Consider the following 23,325-nt stretch of genomic DNA (forward strand, 5'->3'; position numbering starts at 1 on the left):
TCACACGGTCTCTGGAAGGGAGAGGAGCCTCCGTGGACCACAGGGGCATTCCCCTTGGCACGTGGATGGTGGCAGGGGGGACAGAGGAGGGCTGGCTGGGCAGGCAGAGGGGAGTGACGGTGTGTGGGTGAGAAGCAGGGAGGCCAGGGCTGCAGCCGGCAGAACTCAAGTGTTCAGATCGTGGGAAGGGTCACGGCAGAGCGGACGCCTGGCTGCTGGTTAATGGAGGTGCCGCGGAGGGCGCGGGAGATCCCACGGCTGAGAAAGGCGCCTGTGCGGTGCGCGCTGCATGCTGGGGGTTCGGGGTGGGGGGGAAGGTGGGGAGCGGGGCGGGGGCGTGGGAAGGTGGGGAGTGAGGCGGGAATGGGAAGCTTGCGACGCTGCTTGCTCTGCCGTCCTTTGTGTTGCCTGTGTGGTCCTAAAAAGTCCTTTCAAGGGGCTCTGTGGTCACCTGTCAGGGTCACACAGCATCTTTTTTTAAAATAACTTTTTCTCTTCTTTTCAAAGATAATTCCTGTGTGACCCTGGGGTGGGGATGTGAGGCTGGGAATGCTCATCTGACAATTACTGGTATGAAACTAGATCCATGAGCTCCAAACCTCCTCCAGAAATTTAGGAGAGCAGGAAGTTTTCGAGCCAGTTGCCTTGGAGTGAAGTGTCATCTTCTGCTTGCCCTGCAGTATGTTGAACGGATTGCTGTAGGAGCCTCGGGTGTCCCTGCTTGGAGAGGGAGCGGGCCCAGCGGGACCAGAACTGCCACCACTTAGGTGGGACATGCTTGGGAGCGGGTCCTAAATGTCTCCCCTCCCTCCCTGTCTCTCCCTTCCCTTCCTTAACTACATTCTCAACCTTTCCAGGTTCTTCCAGACCTTTCGGTTGTGAACCACCTAAAGATGAAAAAAAAAGGGAAACTAAGGGAGGGTCTTGTAGTGTCTTCTGGGATTTAAGCAAAAAGGATGAACCCTACAGGATCTAGAATCCTAATTTTGGACCATCCCCTGGTTCTGGGGGTGTCACCGGGGCAGTGATCCCAGATCTATGCTGGAAGAACAGTCAGGGTACCCCCTCCTCTACTTTGGTTCTAGAACTCCTCATTCTGCCCCGTGTTTATAAGGTGCCCATCTTTCCTCTGCTAAATCGTGCGATGCTGGAGTGGAGAGGGACATGGGGCCAACTCAGGCATCTCACTGAAATGTTTTGCCAACGCTTTTCCAACTAACTGCAGTGTGTGAAGGAAGAGAAGTCACAATCCTAATAACTTGTCCTGAGAATCCACTTCCCTGCCTTTCTTTCTGGTGGCAGGTTTGTCTAGAAGCAGTTCTGAAAGGAGGGTCTGATGCAGCTAAGGTTGGCATCGGGTGGGGAGGGCCGCTCACATCAAGGTGATGGGCTTTTGAAGCAGCTGCAGGAGGAAGCCCAGAAAGCATCCCGGCAGACTCTGCATGCAAGAGGGGAACGTGGCGGGAGCCCCCCTGAGGACCAGCTAAGGCAGGGTGACCCTTGGTGTCTACAGAGTGAAGAGTGACAAGCGGGAGTGTGCAGGGCAGCGGGAGAGGCACGCAGGCACAAACCGCACACGTGGGGAAGCCCACACTGGCCATGCGGGCAAGGGAGGGTGATGCCATACCAGTGGGCACGGGGCATCCAGTCCGTCCAGCCCTGGTAACCCCGGCTCCCCTTTCTCTCCTTTAAAACCTCGGTGTCCCTGTTCACAAAACCAACCACGATGATTATTTAGGTCAAGGCTGGCCAGCTCCGACTGTGGCGTGGAGAGGCCCAGTCCTACCCTGGCCAGGATGCAGGACCCTCGAGGCATCTACAAGTAAACCCCAGATCCCAGTTGATTCCCGTCTCCCCGGTTCAGCTTTTGTGCTCTCTCTGGCTCCTGGGAGAGTTGAGCTTTGGAACGTGTACATCCAGCCCCCTCTCCATCTAGACTCACTTGGAGGAAACACAGGTGAGCTTCAACTTTAGCGCATCATAATTTCAGGACCTTCAAATGGGTTGAGGGACACTTGAGAAGCCTGGCATATGTGCCACGAATCATTCCTCGTTGGCTGGTTTGGGAAGGCTTCGTGGGGTTCTGTCTACAGATTTTGGTCTGCAGCTTTACAGGTTTTAGCCGGATGGCTGGTGAGCAATGGGAGGCTGTGTATAAAAGCCCCTTTCTGGCCTCATTCTGCCCAGTTTGGGGCATAGATGGCCCTCAGGAAACGCTAACCCCCCGGTGTCCTGCATCCTGACCAAGTGGGGATTCAGACAGCTTGAACTGCTGGCCACAGAGGTGGCCGTGAAACAAAGAAGGCAAATGGGGGGTGGGTTTCTCAATTGCTACACTGGCTTCCAAAGCCAGCCTGGAGCTAAGAGCCGAGGCCTGCTCCCAAATCCCTTTCCTCGTGGTGTCTCCGTTTCCACACATCAATTGTTCGGCATCTTCAAAGGAAAAGGCTTTAGTGGGAATTACTTGCAGCTGTGGTTTTAGGGCAACACCAACAGCAGGCAGAATTTCATCAGTCACATGAACAGGTTGGTTTTGGTAGCATCAGTGGAGACATTTGGTTTTCATCTTTTTATTTGCCTTCTTTGTTTCCAGCTTGCAAACCTCAAGGAAAAACCCAGAACAACCAAGTGATAGATGGAAACATACCAATGGACAGGGGGCATCTAATCCAGGCGCTCCTTGGTCTCCCTTATCCCCCTTAGGCCCTCTAGAGCCTTTCTTCCCCCTCTCCCCCTGTAAATAATGGTTTAGTCCAAGAAAAAAAAATAACATCAAAACTTTAGGATCAATTCATGTGTTAACATTAGAGACAGAAAAAAAAAAAAAATGAAAGAGGGAAAAATAGATTCTCTCAATTAGGATATTCTCCCCAGTAGGATTAGGGGTCAGTCCCTTAGCCCACCCCTCGAAGAACCTGAGAATTTGGCTAAGGCAGGTGTGGAGGGGGTGGGGAGCAATAGGGCTGAGAGCCAGAGGTGGGAGGAAATGCAGATGGACGATACTGGTTGCCAGTTTTGCTAATTCTGAGCCCAGAGTGCATCTATAATGAACAGGGGGACCCACTTCCTTCTCTTTGAGGGTTCATTTTTGAAAGGGTCTGGCCTGACAGCTTTTGTCCCAACTGGTTTTCGTCCCTTTGATATTCTATGAGGAAGCAAGGTGATTTTGTTTAGAGCCCTGGGGTGTGTGTCTGCATGTGGATGTGAATGCGGCATGTAGGCGTGTGCCCATACATGGTTGTGCATGTGTGTATATGAGCTTGTGCATGTGTACACAAGTGTGTGCGTGTACTAGTGTGTGCTCACACGTGTGTGTACAAGTGCATGTGTGTATGTGTGTGTCCAGGGCTCATAGGTGGCACCTGGTTCTCAGCTGGGTCCTCCCGTTTTATGTGTGTCTCTGGTCCATCCTGGTCTGAAGTCATAGGCAGCTATTTGTATATGGGTACGTTGGTTCAAGAAATTCATTTGTTTCTGAAAAGCTTCAGTAAACATTGTCTTTCTAAACTGAACCCTATTTTGTACGTGTCAGGGTCACTCTCCATTTAAAGTGGGGCTATGGGAAATTCTTTGTAATGAATTTGAGTTTGGATTTTTATATGTTGGGTTTCCCTATAAAGGGGTCAAGTGTGCCCTTGGAGAGTCTTCCTGGGAACTCTCCTCCTCTACAGAAGGCCAGTTGTCTAATGCTTGGGGGCTTCCACAGTGTCCCTTGGGGTGGGCGGCCAAGTGGTCAGAGCAAACGCTTGGAGCCAGAATAGGATTTGCCTCTTATCAGCCACGTGACTTTGGGAACTTATTTAACGTCTCTGAGCCTCAGTTTCTTCATCTGTAAAATGGGGATAATAACACCTCCCTCAAAACTTTGTTGCGATATGTATAGCTGATTCACTTTGTTATACAGCAGAAACTAACACACCATTGTAAAGCAGTTATACTCCAATAAAGATGTTAAAAAAAAAAACTTTGTTGCGAGGTCTTTGTGCACATTTAGTGCTTAATACTAAATGTGCACTAATACAGTAGGTGCTCAGTAAATGACAGTGGCTTCATAAAGATAGCAGTAACGATCGCTACTTCTTGTCAGCCAGTATAGGAGCCAAGGCTGCTGCCAGCAGCACGGTCTCGTGTCTACCATGTTCCCGCAGTGGAAGGCTGCAGGGTTCCTTAGAGGGAGGCAATGGATAAGGATACTTCTGACATTTCTCCAGGTCTTTGGAAATTACCCACATTTCTTGATTCCAGAGGTTGCCTGCAATTGCCAACACATCTTTCTAAGTGAGTTTTCTAAAATGCAGATGCTTACTTAGAAAATGAGATGTGTTCAAGAGGAAACGTGTATATGCACCTTAGGGGTCATCTCATTGGCTCTAAGATACGCCCACCAATGAGGAAGTCATGGCACGATTAATCTGCAGACAGTGGACAAGCAAAACCACTAGCTGTTTGGAGGGGGAAGCCCCATGGGAAACTTTCTCAGGAATGTGGCCCCTTATTCTCTTTGGGTCAGGCCAGTGCAAAAGTGAGCACAGTTCCCTAAATTCAGAGGGTGAGAGAAGCTCCCGGGGAGCGGGGGACGGTGATGATGTGCCTGTGGGTAACAGAGGGTCAGCGGTGGTCCCTTCAGGATGGGAAACTTGCACTCTGGCCCGTCATGTTCTAAGGGCACAGGAAATAGCCTTCATTGGGTGCCCCTTGAAGACAGTAGAGTAGTAACCTCACCTCCATTCTCCCTGCTCCCCTCTCCCGAAGAGGACACGAAAAGGGCCCTGGTGCAGAGGGGATTCTAGCTGGTACGGGAGAGGGGCAAAGAGAGTCAAGCAGCAGGGGTTTCTTAAAAAAATAAACAAATGTACAAAACTGCGTGTAGAGGAAATAAATTGAAGTTGGGGGAGTGGAAGGGAAAGGATGCAGGCTATGGGATTATTATAATGGGGTGAACATATCTAGAGGGAGAAATAGTGAAGGAGTAAAGGAAAGAAGAAGCAGGCCCAGGCCGATAGAGAGAGCAGAGGAGGGAGAGCTAGGAGGTAAGGGGGCCTGGGGAAGCAAGACACACACACACACACAAGTGTGCACACACATATGTGCACACACATGCACGCACAATGTACACCCAGGCACACACATGCACTCTCCCACACTCACACACATGTACACACACACACACACACACCCCAGGTGGCACCTCTCGCAGAGTGGCAGGAGCCTCACTGCACGCTCTCGGACCTTTCAGTTGGCTGGCTTGCAGGCAGCTCCACGGTTACACCCAATTTTCCTGGTACCCAAATTGCCAAATTCACACCACCCTTTATCCTCTGATGGACTATTTCATCCTAAAAGTGGCTCCTGGGCCAAATTCACAGAGCTGTTAAGGGACAGGAGAATGCCCCTAGTGACAAGGACAGAATTTTTCCCCTGGCATGTGTGTCCCCTTGGAAAACTGCCTATCTTGGGCTCTGGGCCTTGGCCACCAATACAAGGACCGTCCTCCTTCCATGAGCAGAAAGGAGACTCCAAGATCATCCTCTGGCGGGACTTGGAGAAGCATGGCTTTAAGGCTGTGAGATAGGATAACAGACGCTGGGGCACCCACCCGAGCCTCTCTGACGGGGACCCCGGGTGCGATGGGGGCAAAGTTTGGGAGCCCCCTTCCACACTTGGTGGGCACGGGGGTTTTGAACATCTCCAGCTTCACCTCCACAAGAAACAGTGAAGCTTCCAACCAGAATGTCATCTAAGCACTCCTGGCCTTTTACTTTGCCGAAAGTGTCAGCTTTCTGAGCTTCCAGGCAGCAGAAAACACTGGTCAGGGCACAGCGCTGACTCTGCCTGGACCTTTCTTCATTTTGGAGGCTTTTATTACCAAGCCCTCATGTCTCCCCTCAGAAGTCCCGTTAGGGCCGGTGGTATAAAGAGGTCTGGAAGAGAAGGTGAGATGTAGGTGGGACTCTTCTAGGACGTTCTGGCAACCAGAGAGTCAGATGTCTTGGATGGAAGAGTAAGCTGGTCCTTGATTTGGAAACCTGCCCTTCAGAAGAAGTCGACTGGCTCTTTATGGTACACTCAGAGGAAGGTTCAGGTACCTTGCCTGTTTTCTGGACTTAACTTTTACTAAGTGACATATTGCTGATTTATATGTGGGGCTGGGGGGAAGTGTATAAAACCTTGGACACGGCAAGTGGAGAAGAAATATTTCCCCACTGGATCGTGGGGACTCAGCAGCTTATTCAATGACCTCGGTTCCTTGAGCATCAGAGCCACCACCCTCCCGCCCCCTGTCCATCTGCCTGCCCTCTAGAGCACAGTCACCACCACTGGGAGGACTAGCTTTGCAGCCTTCAAATGCCCAGTGCCTCAAGCCAACTGAAAAAGTCATAAGAGATAGGTTTAACAAGTGTTAATCGAATTAACAAAGAACACCAGAACACTTTAGACATAAATTAGAAAGGAGGTTAGTATGTCAACTGAGAGGTGCAATGATCAATTATTTTAGTGGCCTAAATTCTTGGATGCCACAGTAACGAAGGTGGGCTTCCCAGCCTGCCTGAACAGGCTGGCCCATTTCTGGAAGTAGGTCTGTTTATTCCAGGGGTTTCTAGACTTGGGCTCCCCATGGATGGTCTGGGAGGGGTCACTCTGCCTCTTCCTTCTTGTTCATAGAATATATGGGACAAATTGATTGCTTTTGACCAGCTGCCAGAAAGGAAAATTTAGGAATATGGAAGCGTTCAATAAATCGATCTTAAATGGAAGAGACTTGCATTGATGCCAGATATAAACGTACAGATTCCGGCATGTTCTAGCCATAAACACGGCTATCGGTGTTCAAAGATCAGCGGAAGGTCTGGGTTCTGGAAGCCACCTGCTCTGTCTCTAACACTCCTGGGAACTCAGAACATGTTATCATAGTTCAGGGCCTCATTTCTCCATCGGTTCGTCCCACTCCTCTTTTACCTCTAAGATCCTTGCATATTATTCCCACTAGAAGATGCTCTTGGGCTTCTAGGGGACGTGCATCCCACTGAGAACCCCTGTGATGAGGCAGCCAATGAGACGTTCTAGAAAGGAACCCAAAAGTCATCCCTCGGTCAGACGGAGTGAGATGATCTCTCCTGGGCACAAATGTGCCACGTGTCATGTGCCATCAGGTGGCTGTGGGTGCTGTGGACACTCAGTAACTGCGTCCTGGTGAACATGGCAGAAACCAAAGGGACAGCTGGGGGCATCGAAAGGCACGATTTGTTTCATAGTCCTGCCGATTCTTCCCAAGAGAAATAATGGCTGGGATAGTTTTTTAAAGGATTGGCTGTGTACAACAGCTGTCTGCTTGTTCTTGGAACTGGGATTTATTTTCTCTCTCACCAGTGGCCTGGGATGCCTGGTAAAACTAAGTGTCAGAAGACTAGGACTCAGCAACGATGGATATAAAAGTATCATTTAGGGGCCCATTATCAGGGCAACCTAGAGAGAGCCGGGCACGTGACTCCTGTTACTGGATGGCAATGTTAATCTGATGGCTGCCCTGGGATTCAGCCTCCCTTTTCCACGCGGAAAAATACATGCTTCAATTTCAAGATTAGGTTCCGGGCTCCCTGTATGCTATGGATGAAGCTCCTCACTATAAAGCCTTTTAATTTAGGATGATTTATCTGGAAAAACTGTATTTCCATGTTGGGTCAGGAATCCCCAGTTGGTCATTCCACCTCACCATGATGACATTAGTAAACAGAGCCAAAGTACGAGGACTCAGACTCACCCGGTTTCCTTTGTCCCCGGGTGGTCCGTGTAAACCCTGCAATAAATCAGAGAAACGAAGACACGTTAATGAGAAAGCACAGGGTGGCCGTACAGTCCTTCCTTCCAGGCTCATAAAGCTCTTTACCGGTGCCTAATTCATCGGAGACAGGCTTAATTATCCCCATTTTACAGAAGGGGGACAAAGGAGAAAACTGCTCAAGGAACTTGACCTAGAGACAGATAACGAGTTATGGGTCAAGTCAAACACAGTTCTGGTTTTCTCACTCTGCACCAATGTCCTGGCCTGCGGCCGAGTTCTTCTAGATGGTTCATGCTGAGGACACGGTCTGGGCACAGAGACCTCTCCTGGAAGGGCAGGTATTCGCATGGCTCTCCCACCACCCTCTTGCTAGAAAAATGACTCCAAAGCTCCTGAGCCCCTCTTTTCAAGGTGCCAGCTGCTCCCCTTGTCTGTAGCTGGGGAGTGGGCACAAGGCAAAGACTGGCCGGAGGTGCCTATTTAGCCAAAGCACAGCCGAGCATGGAACCCACGAACAAGTGTATGACCTTCAAGCGGGTGGGAAACCAAAGTCCTGGCTCTCGTAGGCAGCCGACTTCTATAAGCCAGCAAGGCGACGTCGGCTGCAAATGGAAAGCCAGTCCCGTGGGAAGCTGCCCGTCTCAGGAGACGTCCCCTTGCCTGATGGTGATCTGGACCTGGTTCGGCCCCTCCTCGAGGGTAGGGGCCGTGGCACTGTCACCTGTGAGACCCCCGCTGCCTTGAGCACAGAGCCCTGCCGCGGAAGGTGCTCATCTGTGTTTGCTACAGCCAGTCAGACGGTGCACACGGCTGAGGACACGGCTCCCTAACGGGGCCGTGTGCTCCAGGGTTCGCCTCTAGCGGTGCCCGGCGGGGACGTTCTAGAGCGTGGGCTAGTGGCTGTTGGCTGCTTCCACTGCCACAGAACTGAGAGCTGTCGCTTGGCCCTGGATTTTTTGCCCCAGGCTCTGGGTATTCTGTTTTGACAGTGCTTCTGTGGGGGACCAGGGCAGGTGGAGAGCAACCTCTGATCCCACGAGACTTACAGGAAGCCCAGCTGCTCCCGTTGGTCCTGTCATCCCAGGGTCGCCTTTGCTGCCCTGAAACCGGAGAAAGAACACATAAGCCTTCTCTGACATGGTAACAACCTCCCGTCAGCCATTTTCTGTTTTCATACAAAACTTGGGAAACCTTTCCAGTCTCTTCAAAGAGACCCGCCCCCCCCCACAACAAGGAAGCAAGGGCGGGGTGAAGGTGGGGTGACTGCTGAGGACTCTGCCCCGAGGAGGGGGCTGGGAAGCCTCTCTCACCCTCCCTCCACGGAGCCTGGCCCCCCAAGGCCCTTAGGAAGGACTGGACAGTGTCTAGTGGGGGTGCTAGCTGGTCAGAGGCAGAAGCAGGGGAGGAGAACACGGAGCAGGAAACGGGCAAGGGAGACGGGGGAGAACGGGGAGAGGAAGAGAGCTCCGATTTCTCTTTGAAGCTGTGTCACCCCTCGGAGCAGCCATCCTGGTTCCCCAAGTGGCTGGTGATCTCAGGGAAGCCCATGCCTCTCTCCAGAAGCTCCCCACCCTCTCCTCCCTCCCCTCCGCCAGCTGTGGGATCTGAGAGCACAGCGACAGAGCCCCCGGTGGCAGCCGGCAAGAGGGAGAGCTGCTCCCGCAGGCGGAGAGCCCAGCAGACGGCCGCTCAGAGGTCCAGTGCCCGAGCTGGCCCCCCAGCGACCCCGGGCCCTGCAGTGCGGAAACCGGGCCTGGCTGGGAGGAGCTGATGCCCGGAACTCTCCTGCCTCCGCCCGCCGCCCGGGCTGCGGGAGACGTGACCCACGGAAGCCGGCCTGAGGCCCAGGTCTCCTGGCTTCTTGATGTCTCCCAGGTTTTCTAACACCACCTGGCACTCTGTTTCATGCCGTATCCCTAAATCACTGCAGAATTGAGGCGTGTCCGGTGACAGCAGGGCCTGGGGCCTTGTGTGGTGCCTGGGACCGATGCCAGGTGACCGGAAGCTGAGTGAAGGAAGCTCTCCAAGTCTCGGTCCACTTGTAGCTACAAAATGAGCACCTCAGGCCTGCCTGCCCCGCCATGGGCTGGGAGGATCATCAAGAGAAGACATGGATGAGGTGCTTGCCGGGTCGAGGAGGAACGGATGGGGGCCGAGATGGCTGGGCTGACGCGGTGGCCCTGTGGGCTGCAGGCGCAGGGGCTGAGGACCCGAGGCTGAGAGGGGCAGCAGGGCCCCTTGTCCTGGTGGTCCAGGCTCCCGGCTCGCTGAGCACTCACCCTCTCTCCCTTTGGTCCCGCTGGGCCTGGAACTCCAATTGGTCCTGGAGTACCCTGGGGAGGTGAAAGAACGCAGAGGTGAGGGTCCTGACGCCGAGGGGAGCCCCGGGAGCCCCGCGCGACACCTGGAGATGAGCAAGGTCCAGAGGCCCAGTTTTCAGGGTTGGCGAGGCCAGGCTTGTTCAGGGCGGTCATTGGACTGGGCCGCGTTCCTGTTTGGGTTTGGGGGCCTCGGGGAGAGAGCGCCTCCCCCCTGCCTCAGAGCCAGATTTGAGGAAGGTACCCCCTTTGGTTTCACAACCAAGCTTGCCAAGGCTGAAAACGGCAGAACAGTTGCTTAGTTTGCTCCCAGAAGCGCTCGGGAGGGAGTCGACGCCACCCCAGGGGTGGGGAGGCCGGGGGCTGGCACCCCTTTGCTGACGCAGCTCCACATGCAGCGGGAGGGTCTTCATGCCACAGAGACCGATGCAGACGCACACACAGAGGCAGGCGTGGGAGGGTCATTCAGCCACCGCCCACTCCACCCGCCCCCACCGTGGGCCCTGGCCCTGGCCTTCAGCCTCCGGCCAGGCCTTCCGTCCCCATCCCAGGCCCTAGGGAACAGGCTGGATTGGAGAGTGGATTAGTATGCTTCGGATGTCTGCTGACACTGGCCCGGCAGGGAGGTGTGTCCTAAGCACTCCTGACTCGGGGCTGCAGCCCAGGGGGGCAGCTGGAGCATCAGAGCTGTGTTGATTAGAGACACAGCAGGGCTTGCTAAGGCATAATTAAACATCTTCTCCAGGTTCCTAATTTACGGCCCGACTAGACGAAGTCCGTATTTCCAAGCTTCCTATTGCTCTGCCTCGGTGATTATATTTCTTGCTCAGGACATGAGGACTGGGCCTGGGCCTGTGGGCGGTTCCCGGTGGTGCTCCGAATGTAGCTGTGATAGGCAGGGCAGGAGCAAGGTGGGGAAAGGCTGATTTACTTTACATGAAAATAAAAAAGAGGATAAGATGTTCTCGGTGGCCCCTCTGAGGGAAGAAGGAAAGCTGTGGACATCTGTGACAGAGTGTCAGAATAGCACTCTGGAGTCACTGGCCAGCTTCAAGTCCTGCCTCAAAGGCCTATAACTGTGATATTGGAGAAGTTTCTTGGCTTCTCTAAGGATCAGTTTTCCCACCTGTAAAATGGGAATAATAGCGTGAGTGTCTGCTTCCTAGGTTGCGGCCAGGTTAGAATGGATGAATACATGTCACGCATTTGGTGCTGGGCCTGACACCTAGGAAGTGTCCAGTAAATGTCCTGGCAGGGTAGGATCACTCTTCCCATAAACATTTTCCTTTAAGGTTGTGTTACTGATTTTATAAGAACAAAACCCTTCAGGTCCAAAGGGGACAGAATATATGAATGTGCACCGCTCCCCTCTGTCCAATATGAATGAAATAAGTAGTTGAGAGGAAAGTCACGGTTTCTCTGATTCCAGCCACAGATAATGCCCCGAGCCCAGACTGGCCAGCTGGGAAAGGTGTGCTAGGTGCAAGGAGGATGGAAAGAAAGGGACTGTGGTGGGGGGCAGCTGTGGTGCTACAGGAAGTGAAAGGTGTGGTTGTGACGTGCCGTCAGAACACTGAGCTGGGACCCGCCTGTGTGCTCCTAAGTGCTACACCTGCCCTCACCCATCAGTGCGGCCCCCACCCACATACACACCAGACTGGTGGCTGCACAGGACTAGAAAGCCCTTGTGGGCAGACAGGAGATGGACAGAGCTCACAGCATGAAGACAGCACAGCATGACGGGCACATACAGACACTTGGGTTTGGTGGGGATGAGTCACGGCCCAGACCCCTAGGGCTGGGGTCGCAGGCTGAAGTCAGCCCTCCTTTAGGAACAGAGTCTTTGCTGCTGGAGCAGCCTCCCACCCCACAGCCAGTGTTCTGGAAATTCAGATTTGAGGACCCTGGGTGCATTCTACGGACAGGGAAATTTAGATGAAGGCCAGCTGTCTTTGGTCAAGAGGCCTAAATAAGCACTTCCGAATTGAGCACAGATGGCACTTTCTGGTGTTGGTGGTGGGCTAAGGCGTGACTCACTGAAAAAGTGAGGCCACAGCAGGACAGACGAAAGGGATTACAGGCCAGGGGTGGGGTGGGGGTGGGGTGGGTTGAGGGGTAATGGAGAAGCGACACTCACCGGTGGCCCAGGCCTGCCGTCCAAACCTGAAGCTCCCTGGACAAAGGGAACAGTTTGACCAAAAGAAGGGGAAGGGAGGAATGGGAGGGAGAAAAAGGGACCAGGGAGGGAAGAGGTGAGTGAAGCAGTGACTCTGGACAGACATAAATGCTGGTAATTAAACAAAATGGGAGAAATAAGCTTGGGAGGACAGGTAATGTATTCACATGAAAACCAACAAAAACATGGAGACACTGAGTGCAGTGTGGCCAACTGCTGAGCAAGCTGGGTGGAGATCAGTGCAGGTGGCCGTTCCGATCCTCTGTGCCCCCTGCTCCCCTCTCTCCTTTCACCCTCTCTCAGAAACCTCTCTTCCAGGGATTGCAGTGTTCCAGGGAAAGAGATATAGAAAGTAAATTCATGGAGAGGTGTCTGGAACCAGAGCTAGTGCATCCTTCCCGGGACCAGTCTTACTTGGGGAAGACACGCCTACATGGCAGGTGGGGCCCAGGTGAGGGTGGTCTTCCCAGCCTTTTTTGCATACCTGTTCAGGCGAGGCTGCACTGGGGGACCCCAGGAGGCTCAGCATTGAATTACAGCATCCAGCTTTGAAATCTGGGTAGAAGCTGGCCTACTTCAACTTCAGCTAGGTGGGAGGAGTTGGGGCCTTGAGTGATAATACTAATGATGCCTGACATTTCTCTGGCATTTGACAGTTTGCAAAGCTTAACGCAAACTCAATCCATTCATATTATCCCAGACAAGGCCTCTTTTATAGAAAACGCCTTTAGGGGCAGCTGACTGGGACAGAGGTCTAAGGCCATGTATCCCTTGGAATAAACTGTCTGGCAGGTGGGATGCTATTAAGACCCGCTTACTATGCAGCATCCAGTGATATATACAGTGGGAATTAGAGCTCTTGTTCCAATGCTGGGCTATGACACTGCCCCTACAACCCACCTAGGAGAACAGGGGTACAATTATCTGATGATGCCAATAAGACAAAGCAGGGAGAGGGCAACTGGGACACTCTAGGCCAATAAGGACTGAGTTCTTGAAATCTGCTTCCAGCTGAGCCTCAGAAACGAGCCTAGGCCTCAGGATTTTAAAGGTGGGGGAATACCCCCAGGTAAGGGAGGGCAGGGAGCTGCTTCCTCCTGGGGGAAGGGTGTTGGGTAACAGGATCCTACAGGGCCTCGCTTCTGAGTCTTAGGACCACATAATTCTGGGACCAATCTTGCTTATGGCCTAGAGAGTTGTGGTTCTCAAACCCAGCTACAATGTCAGAATCTCCTGGGGTGATGTTAAATAATACAGATGCCTGGGCCCTACCCCAGCCCAATTCAAACAGAATACAGCATACTTGAAAAGCTCCGGGGGATTCCAATGTGCAGCCAGCACTGGGAACCACTTCTGTAGAGCAAATAAGAGGAACGCAATAGGGTGTGCCTGGAAACACAGGCTGCTGCTATAGGAGGTAAAGCACTGAGGGGAAGCCTAAAAACAGAACTTTAGCTAAACATCCATATACTTTGTCTATGCAGCGTTAATACTGAGTTATCCTGAGAGGTCTGGCGCAGAGGGCATGAACTGGAGTTTTTGGGGCCATACGTGGGCCACTGACATATTTTGTATGGGTTGCAGTATTGCAGATAATTTTGATTTAATATTAGAAAATGAGGAGATATCCCATCAAATGCCAGATGTGTAGCTTCCTTAGAAAAATTAGAATATGCAGAAATACTGGACCCTCATTCCCCCAAAGCAACAGTCAGCTGAACTGAGTAGGGCTGTTACCACAGTCCCCACCACTCCTTATTGTCCCTCTGACGTCCACGTTAGTTGCCCTTTATGAACACTGCTTGCTCTGTTGTTTTCTTAAGCTAGCCAAAGCACTTCTCTGTACCCATGTCTCTATCAAAAGTTGAAAAATTAAAGATAGACTGGGTACTTTTTCTTTCGTCTGGCGCTTGCTTTGTTTATATTACCTGTATGGTCTTCATTTCAACCCCTGACTGAATTCCCCAATGTTCACTAGGGTTATTGGAGCCATGAAGGTGAACAAGGAGAGGTTTGTGGTTGAGTGGGGGTGGGCAGGAAGGGGCTTTAATAGTAAAAAGTACTTAGTCATTTTGGACACAGCTTAAGACATGGGAAAGTGTCTGCTAAAGTCATCAGTTTACTGTAGTCTGTCAAGCGAATCAGCTCCTTAAATATTCCCACATTTGATGCACTAATGAGGTGTAATCATACCTTTTGTTCTTGCTGTTTGGTTGCTGTGATTACATTAACCAGACCTTCAAACCCTGCCAAGCTGGGGCATCTGGGCTTCCCATCATTCCTCTGCTTTTTACAGCTTCCTGGGGGTGGGAACTGGCCTTGTGCCCAGCACAGAGGAAGCCTTAGTGGCTGGAAAGAGCCCTTTGCAAGGCTGTGGCCTCAGTGAAGGAGCAGCCTCTGGTATAGCCAGGCCATCGACTTCATATGTGACCTCAAGTGACTCACTTTTTTCTCCGGGCCCACCAATAAAATGATTATAGGGAATCCTAAAGTCCCTTCCAGATCTTGAAAAACAAACAAGAAAAGAGTGCCAGCCTCACTGGGGTGTGAAGGAGGATGGAGCCCAGGGCTCCGGGATGGGTGGAGGGACGCGCTCACCTGGAGACAGGTGAGGCAGTGATGAGACCATCAGTCACTGGAGCTTGGGGCAAAGGAATTCGCCCAGTCCAGGGGAGATGCAGATGCCTTCTGAGCAGGCCCCGCCCTGACCTAGGGCCTTTAGCTGAGATCAGAGATCTCAGGGAACCAAGATGTGTGTGGCCTTAGCCTGCTGGGACCGGAGGATCTGGCTTTTTGCAAGCTTTTCTGCTGTGGCCAGTGCTTAAGAGCAGAGAGCAGGGGCTCTCTTGGGGTCTGCCTGGGAAAGTAGGAGAGACATGAATACTCTATTGTCCCAATGCTCCCAAGTCCTCTAAGCTTGGCCCCATTAAGGGCAGATTTTTATTGCCTCAAACAAGCACAAGTAGGGCCTAAGGCTGTTCTCTGGCCCCTTCTGGCTCCCAGCTGGGTCCTCCTTGGGGTGGGGGGCTTTGTCGTATTCAGATTCACATTCCTCCAGAACCTAGGCCAGGTCCAGCCCAGAGGAGGCCCTCGGTAAGAGAGTTAGAGCCTACGGTCTCGTCCGGGTGGGAAAGCAAAACCCCACGGAGCTCTGGAATGCTCAGAACTTTAGAACCTCGAGTTTTCCAGTGGCCTTCTCCCAGGCCTCTGCCCAGCACCTCATCAGGACCACCTGGCCAGGCTCCTCACACCAGTTTGCTGGGTGCACAATACTTACGGGTAATCCCAGAGGACCTCGGTCTCCTTTTTCTCCCTGGACGCCCTTTTCTCCTTTTCCTCCATCTAGTCCTGCTTCCCCCTGAAGGAAAGGGAGATGGGCGAGATCACAGAAGGGCATGGCCCAGACAACTCATTCTTGCATTCTGGGGTCCTGCAGATGGGGATGGGTGGTGGGGAGGGATGGTAGATAGAGGAGGGAGGAGGTGGAGGTGCCTGACCCAGGGGTGGCAGGCTGGGGACTCCAAGAATTGCTGAATTCTTAGCCTGGCTCTGCCTCAGTTACAGTCAGTTACTACAGAGTATCTCTGTGGTAACTTTGAGGTCCCCAAAGGGAAAAGGGATGGCAGGAGTAGAGACAAACCCATAGGTCAGTTCCAGGTCAGGCTTTGGCATAGATGACCATTTGCATAGCAGAAAAACTGGGACCCTGCAGATACTGGATGGCGAATGCCTGAAATGCCACCACGAGCTCTGAGGCTCCCACACTAACCAGGAGAGGAAACTGCCTAATAGTCCCCTGGAGAACGCCAGTGTAGGAGACAAGGGCTGTTGTCATGCCAGCAGCCTCCAGCCCCTCTTATCCATTTGAAATGCTGGGGGTGGGAGCTGGGAGAGTCCCAGGCCAGAGTCCAGTGGGCTTGGCCCTGGGAAGGGGTCCCTTGCTATGACACCCTCTGTCTGCCACCTATACTTCAGGGTGAGTGAAGGGTCTGGGGCAGGTTACATGGAAAAAGGATTTCATCACTGGCTAAGAATCTAACCTGTCACTCTGTAGGGTTGATTGATCGATGGGAAAATTCTGAATCCAAAGCCTGCCCAGTGTCAATGATGGATGTTAACGGGACCACAGGACTTTATTCTGTCCTAATGGTACCCCACTGGCTGAAGTGTCACATGATTTCGTTTACGAAAGGGGTCAGCTGGGTCCCCTGTCTCTGAAGCATTTTCTCTCTTTTCTGCCTTCACTGACACAGCGCCTTCACCCAACCCCTTCACCCAGCACCTGTCACGTGATCTCTTCTTACCTTTGGTCCAGGAACGCCTTGGAGCCCCTGCATTTGGAACCAAAACAAAGCACCTCTGGTTAAGTCGACTTCCTTGTCCACAAGTTGGACCACAAAAAAGCAAGGGCTTAGGGTACAGAGCCTGGCCTGGGGCCCCTGCCCAGGAGAGGTAGAAGGGAATGTTAAGGGGGGGCCAGCTTAGGACTTCCTGGGGTGGGGTCTGAGCCAGGCTTCCCCAGCCAGGGACTGAGAATCTCTCTGTGGCCCTCACAGCTGACCCATGAGAGAAGATTCAGAGTCTCATGAAGGCAAAATTCAGAGGGAACACAGCAAAAATTAAATAATATGTGCAAAGTGCTTAGAGTAGCATCTGGCACATAGTAAGTTGCAATATACTTTGGCTACTGTCATTATTACTACTACTACTACTACTACTACTACTTGTACCAATGACAATGGGTGGCCCCTCACCACGGGGACTGTGAACCCGGCAGAGGCAAGGACCAGCATCTGTTGGTTTAGGATGCTTGGGGACCCTCGAGACACAATGCATACGGGTCCCTTTAAAGGTGCCTTATCATCTGTAACTATGGAAAGGCCAATCCAGTGGGGCTGGTTTTAAATGGGTCACTTTCTATTTTAATCCTGGTCTTCTTGCTGGCTGGTTAGCAGGAATAAAAGAGGGAGAGAAGCAGATGTCTGATGGCAAAGGGCAGAACCGAGTGACAGAATGACTCCTACTCCTGCAAGGAGGGACCAGACCCTGGGACCGGACCTCGGGGCTGCCATGCCAGTCAACTGTTTCCAGGAAACCAGGCGATGCCCAGGCTCCTTGGTGTCACAGAGATGATGCCTGTTTAAGGTGGGAGGGAAGAGGAGCAGGGAGGGGCTTGTGGATGTGAAAATCCCACCGTGGAAGCAGGAGGTGATAGTGATCTAAGGTTGAGGTTAAGCCCAGTGATTGCCATGGGGAGGGGATGTTAGGGACCTAATCACAGTGGACTGAAACACAGACAAGCCCTCCAAACTTACCGGAGGTCCAGGAGGCCCCTCTGGCCCTGGTGGCCCAGGAACCTAGAAGCCAAAGGGAGACAGTTAGCCCACTCCCTGTTATACTCTAAGGGGTCCTGCCTTCTGCCATAGCCTGGGGTCCGGCTAGGGACTGCAAGGCCGAAGGACAGAACTACCAGCACACAGTCTCCCAAACAAAGGCTTAGAACAGGTCAGAAACTCATAGCAACTCATCAGCCTGCACAGTGTTTCGAAAAAACAAACAAACAAACAAACATTGCCATGAAATATCCTCAAAATGTCTATTCTTCTGGATGTTTTTGAAAAACCAGAAAATCTGGCCACCTCAGGCTCTTGTTCTTGCATGGCAACAGTTGCCTGGAGCTCAATGAGAGCTTTCCCTTCCGGGTGGGGCTTGAGTTCTTCGGTTTACCTCAGTCCTCACCACTCCCTATTATTTTTAACCCAGACTTCTTGCATTCATTTGTTGCATGCCTGGTCCTGGTTGGCATTTGGGTTTGAGACCTTTAGCTTAAAGAAAGAGAGACTGGTTGTCTGGAATGGGGGGAGACTGAGGTGCTTCTGAAGAATATTCCTCAAGCTCCCCAGGTTTGTAACAGACAGGATGGGGACTGTGGGTCTCCGTTTCTCTTGAGGGCAGGTTAAAGTCAAAGAGATTCGGACTGGACAGAGAACACGAAGGAACCCAGGGCGGTCTTCCCCTCTAAAGAGGATGCCGTGCAGGGTAGATTCTGTCCCTGGTGAAGATGGACATCCATTTGTCCACAGTCAGCCATCCAAGAGGCAGGAAGGAGACCTGCCTGCTGGCCCCCCCCACTTCAGCTTCTGGACTCTCCTTGGGCACCTCACCTTCCCAGGGACCCTCTGCCAGGTGACTATAAAGAGAGTCTCTGCACTGGGCAGACAGGGGATCCCTGTTGTCGCTTGGGACATGTGGACTTTTTAACTCCATAATACTATAGTCTCCTTGCAGGGAACTCAATCTTTGGAAACTCTACCTTCTTAAAAAAAAAAAGTTTACTGCTTTTTTTCTTATTATAAACAAGTAATTCATATATCTTGATTGGGGTAGAGGTTATATAAATCTATGCATGTATTAAAATTCATAGAACTGTCAAAAAGTCAATTTTACCGTATTATCATTTTACTACATGATAATTTAAAAAATAAAAAAATGTAAAGGAATACAAATTCATTAACATATTAGTAAATTAAAGAGAACTGAAAGAAGAAAAAAGAATAAATATCTCTGAGTAATGCTAATATTTTGCTTTATTTCCTTCTACTCTTTTTTGATGCATAAAATGTATTTGAATGTATGGTTATACTTATGATGATATCATATATATATATAAAATTTGGTTCTCTTCTCTTTTTCACTTAACACAAAACCCATTTTTCCGTTTTTTGTATGTTCCCCACAAGCCTGGTTTCAATGTTGATGTGTTATTCATTGACTGGAATAAAAATGAATTCCTACCTAGCCAGGGCTTGGAGCAGGGCTTGGCATAAGGAAAGCTCTCCAGCATGGGGACTATTATTACCATTAGTATTTTGTGGTAAGTTATTTAATCATTTCCTTCTTGTTAGAAATGCAGGCTGTTCCCAATTTTTAGTTTAAGTACATCTGGAAGGAACATTTTTGCATATTATGCTTTTCCTGAATTTCAGAGCATTTCTTTAGGAGCCTATCCAAATAAATAACATACATGTTATACAATCAGTTCTGTGTTACTAAATGCAGATGGGGTTTGGTGACACTGAAGGGTGACCGAGGGTTTGGTGGTCTCTCTCTGTGGTGGTGTCTGGGTGGCCCAGGCCCTTCCATCAAATAGCCTCTCCCTCACGTATCCTCGACCTCTGTTGCTTTCCTGGCTCTTACCCTGAGCCTGATTCCCTCCCATGTTATGAGAAGCTGGCTTCCATCCTGATTACCTCTCACTCCACTCTTCTCCCCTTTTCCCTTAACCACCACACTTCTCAAAAGAATAATGCCTCTCTCTGGAAACCCTACCTCTGGAGCTTCTAGGCAAACTCCTACAGAGTCTTCAAGACCCTGCTCCAATGACCCATCTTCTGGGGTGCTCACCCAACTCCCTGAGCTGCTGCCATTCTAGTGCCCACGACTGGGCACTGTTTGCTGCACAGGGATGGTCTTATTTTCCTGTCTCCAGGCTCTAGCACTGGAATGGAACATGGCAGGTGCTGTGTGAATACTGCTGAGGGACTTGATTAATGGGAAGACCGTGGAGCAGACCTGTGGGTCCTTGCTGACCCCTGAGGTGCTCAGGAAATGTTCAGCTTCCTGCACTCTTCCTGTGCCAGGCACTTGTGAGTTTCTTTCTAGAGCACGGAAGTGATGTGCACACTGGAGAGACTGTGGTGTGAGAAGGTCCCTGTCAAATAATCCCTGTGACACAAGCAGCAGAGCAGGCACAACCTACCTCCACTCCTGGGTCACCCTTCTCCCCGGGTTCTCCTTTCTCTCCCTGTGGGCACAAAACAACATGGCGTGGATGCCAGCACTCGGGGGATCCTGGGACAGACACCCTCAAATCTGTGACAAACCTGACCAGTACTAGACTAGGCCTAGATATCAGCAAGGACCACCTGGGAGGCTGCAGAGGTAGCTGGCCTGAAGGACGAAGGCCAGGGCAGGGGACTTGTGATCACTGACTTCCTGAATCTGAGGTTCTAGCACGTGGGAGGAGAGGCTGATATTCTGTATGGATCCTGCAGGGCAGAGGCCCTAGGATGGACCTGAGACTCGTTTCTAACCAGTAGAATATGGTCTATTGGCAAAGATGATGGGATGTCACTCTTGTGATTATGTTACAAGCTTATGTTACAAATTATACATGTTATACAAATGATAGGTTAAGACTGTGTTACAAGTATGTTACACACACACACACACACACACACACACACACTCACACACCTGTCTTGCTAGGATGCACTGAGAGACGCCTGCTGGCCTTGGTCTTGAAGAAGCAAGCTGCTATAATATGATCTGCCTACTAGAGGGAAGGCCGAGTGGCCGGGAACTGTAGGTGGCCTCTAGGAGCTGAGGGAGTCATTGCTACTATAGAAGGAACTGAAAATTATGCCAGTAGCAGCGAGCTTGGAAGAGGACCCCAGCTCTAGGTGGGGCTGCAGCTGGATGGCGCCCTGACTGGGCAGAGGCCCCAGCTGTGACGGGCCTGGACCCCTGACCCACGGAAGCTGTGCCGTAGTACGTGTGTGTTGTTTTAAGCCACTGAATTTGTGGTGACTTGTTATGCAGCTACAGAAAGTGAATACGGCTCTAGAAGCGGAGCCAGGGCCATGGGGGTGGAGGGCGGTTGATGAGGGTACCTCACACCACATCGGAAGCATTCCCTCCAGCTTGGAGGGGACATGTCAGGAGGCTACCAGCTGCCTGCCTGTCCCAGCTGAGTGGGTCAGCCACAGTCAGTGGCCTTCGAGGGATCCTGCACTGGGTCAGAGGTGGGATTGGTGGACCTCTGAGGTTCTTTCTACTTCTAAGAGGAGAATTCCGAGTCCAAGATTCTAGCACCTTGGAACTATGTTGGCCCCTGGAGATGGAGGCCACCACGCTGTGAGCGGAGGGAGCTGGGACCCCTGTTGACACCCAACTGCCCCTCAGGGAGTAGCTGCTCATCCAGAGGACCCTCCCATCCCCAGGCTGGGCAGGCAGGCTGGCGGCCAGTGCAGCTTCATCACAGCACCAGGCACCCGCCAGGCAGGTGACCTCAGTGAGGGCGCCCCGCTTGCTTGCCCTCATCAGCAGAGGCCTGCTGACCACCCTGATGCTCGGCCCCCTCGCCTTACCGTGAATCCTGGGAGCCCGATTGGGCCAGGCAATCCGGTCACTCCAGCTCTCCCTTGGTCACCTGGTTCTCCTTTCTCCCCTGTTGGGCCGTCTAGACCCTAGAGATCAAAAAAGATCGCTGTTAGTCAAGGGCAAGGTCATCACACTGAGGTCTGGGACCTGCCGTGGCATGCACGTGGGGCCGCCTTCCTCCAAGGGCAGGTGTCTAGGGTGCTGCCTGGAAACCATGAAGCCCAGAGAAGCCTCCCAAGTCAAGCCAGAGGCCTAGCTGGCCTGGGCTAAGGTCCCTTGTTTGTACCTCTCCTGGGTCTAGGGCTGTCCCTATACTCTCCTGGGTATAGGTATGCTGTCCCAAGAGGCAGTTTTACACTCCCAACAACTCAGTGAGGTATCCAGGGAAGGCATTATCATCCCCATTTTCATTTTATTCTTTTTTGTTAAGTCAAATTTATCAATTTTTTTCCTTAATGAATTATGCATTTGGTGTTGTAGCTAAGAAATCTCTTTTTTTTTTTTCCCCTCCCTTGACCACACGGCTTGTGGGATCTCAGCTCCCTAACCAGGGGTTGAACCTGGGCCACGGCAGTGAAAGTCTGGAATCCTAACCACTAGGCCACCAGCGAATTTCCAATCATCCCCATTTTAGAGATGAGAAAACCGAGGCTCTGCCAGGCTCAGTGACTTTCCCGCGGACACAGATAGGAGATGACAGAACAAGACCCAGGTCTCTTGAGGCAGGAAACTGGGCTTTATAAAGTAAAGCTTGAGGGGAAAACGGGTGAGCGCCCTGTCCCCAGCTCCCGGCTCCGGTTTCCAGCTGCAGCTGGCACAGCGCACAGCCACATCATGCTGGGTGGGCCCCGGCACTCACCGGTGGGCCTGGCTGCCCCATCTCCCCTTTCTCCCCCTTCTCTCCTGGGTTCCCCGGAAGGCCATCTTCTCCCTTCAGTCCTGCAGGCCCAGCCTTTCCTGGGGGGCCTTGGGGACCAGGAGGGCCCACATCTCCCGGTTTGCCTCGAGGTCCCTGGAGGAAAGATCAACAACACGTATTAGATACACTGATGGAGAAACGAGGGGCAAGAACAAGAAAGAATGGCCGGGTGGGGGGTGCTGAGGGTACAAAGGACTCGGCTCTTTGGCGCTTGATTGGACCAGCCAGAGAGCCTGTCCAGCTCCCGGTGGGAATCTGAGGGGCCGCAGCCCATCCCAGCGTGGGTCGGCCTGGCTCTCCTGGGGCTCGGCTGGGCTTCCAGAGGCGGGCCTCCCCTCCCCTCTCCCTTCTCCACAAGGCTCCCTTCCAGAGCCTTCTGTACCCTCACCCTCCCAGAGCAAAGATTATCTTCAGAGGTTTGTCTGGGAGTGTCCTTACCTTTTCCCCATCGTGTCCGGGAGGGCCGGGCAGTCCAATCTCCCCCTGCAGCCAGAACAACTAAAGGTCACTCTCAGGCCAGAGAAGAACAATAACTGTTATTTATACAGCACTTCCTATGTCAGGTATCCTCAGCACTCACACAGAAGGTATGTACTTTCACCGACTCTGTTTTGGAGGTGAGGACCCCAGTGCAGAGTTGTGAGCGCAAGGCCTGGAGTTAGTGAAGACTGGATCCCAGTCCGGGCGTTCTGGCTCCACAGTCCATGTTTTAGCCACAGCCTTGCACCTCTGACAGCGCAGGCGCTCCCCAGGAGGGGTGCTTGCCTCCCTGTTCTCCCTCCCCCCAAACTCAGCCTTCCAGTCCTGGCCCCCACACGGGGACCTCCCTTCACTTCACATCAACCCGAGTCCCTTCTTTAAGTCAGGGAGGGAGATAAAGGAGGTGTGGCCTCTGCTTTGAGGCCAGGTAAACAACCAGCTGCATCACCAAGGCAAGCTGAGAGGAAAGAGCAGTGAATTCCTCCTGATA

General features: G+C 52.1%; 1 protein-coding gene across 1 annotated transcript in view; it reads right to left on the bottom strand.

The window, feature by feature from the left end:
- The window catches only part of COL13A1 (collagen type XIII alpha 1 chain), an 82,556-nt gene that overhangs the window by 3,251 nt on the left and 55,980 nt on the right, over positions 1-23,325 (bottom strand). The window contains exons 25-36 of the mRNA XM_057530607.1: positions 22,794-22,838; positions 22,296-22,448; positions 21,424-21,522; positions 20,034-20,078; positions 17,590-17,631; positions 16,579-16,605; positions 15,552-15,632; positions 12,236-12,271; positions 10,060-10,113; positions 8,827-8,880; positions 7,760-7,795; positions 1,628-1,705 (exon numbers count right to left, since the gene is read on the bottom strand). Coding sequence (XP_057386590.1) covers positions 1,628-1,705; positions 7,760-7,795; positions 8,827-8,880; positions 10,060-10,113; positions 12,236-12,271; positions 15,552-15,632; positions 16,579-16,605; positions 17,590-17,631; positions 20,034-20,078; positions 21,424-21,522; positions 22,296-22,448; positions 22,794-22,838 — 750 coding nt within the window. The remainder of the gene's footprint in view (positions 1-1,627; positions 1,706-7,759; positions 7,796-8,826; positions 8,881-10,059; positions 10,114-12,235; positions 12,272-15,551; positions 15,633-16,578; positions 16,606-17,589; positions 17,632-20,033; positions 20,079-21,423; positions 21,523-22,295; positions 22,449-22,793; positions 22,839-23,325) is intronic.

This window comes from Balaenoptera acutorostrata, chromosome 16 (assembly GCF_949987535.1).
Source record: "Balaenoptera acutorostrata chromosome 16, mBalAcu1.1, whole genome shotgun sequence".
In the NCBI taxonomy this organism is placed as follows: Eukaryota; Metazoa; Chordata; class Mammalia; order Artiodactyla; family Balaenopteridae; genus Balaenoptera; species Balaenoptera acutorostrata.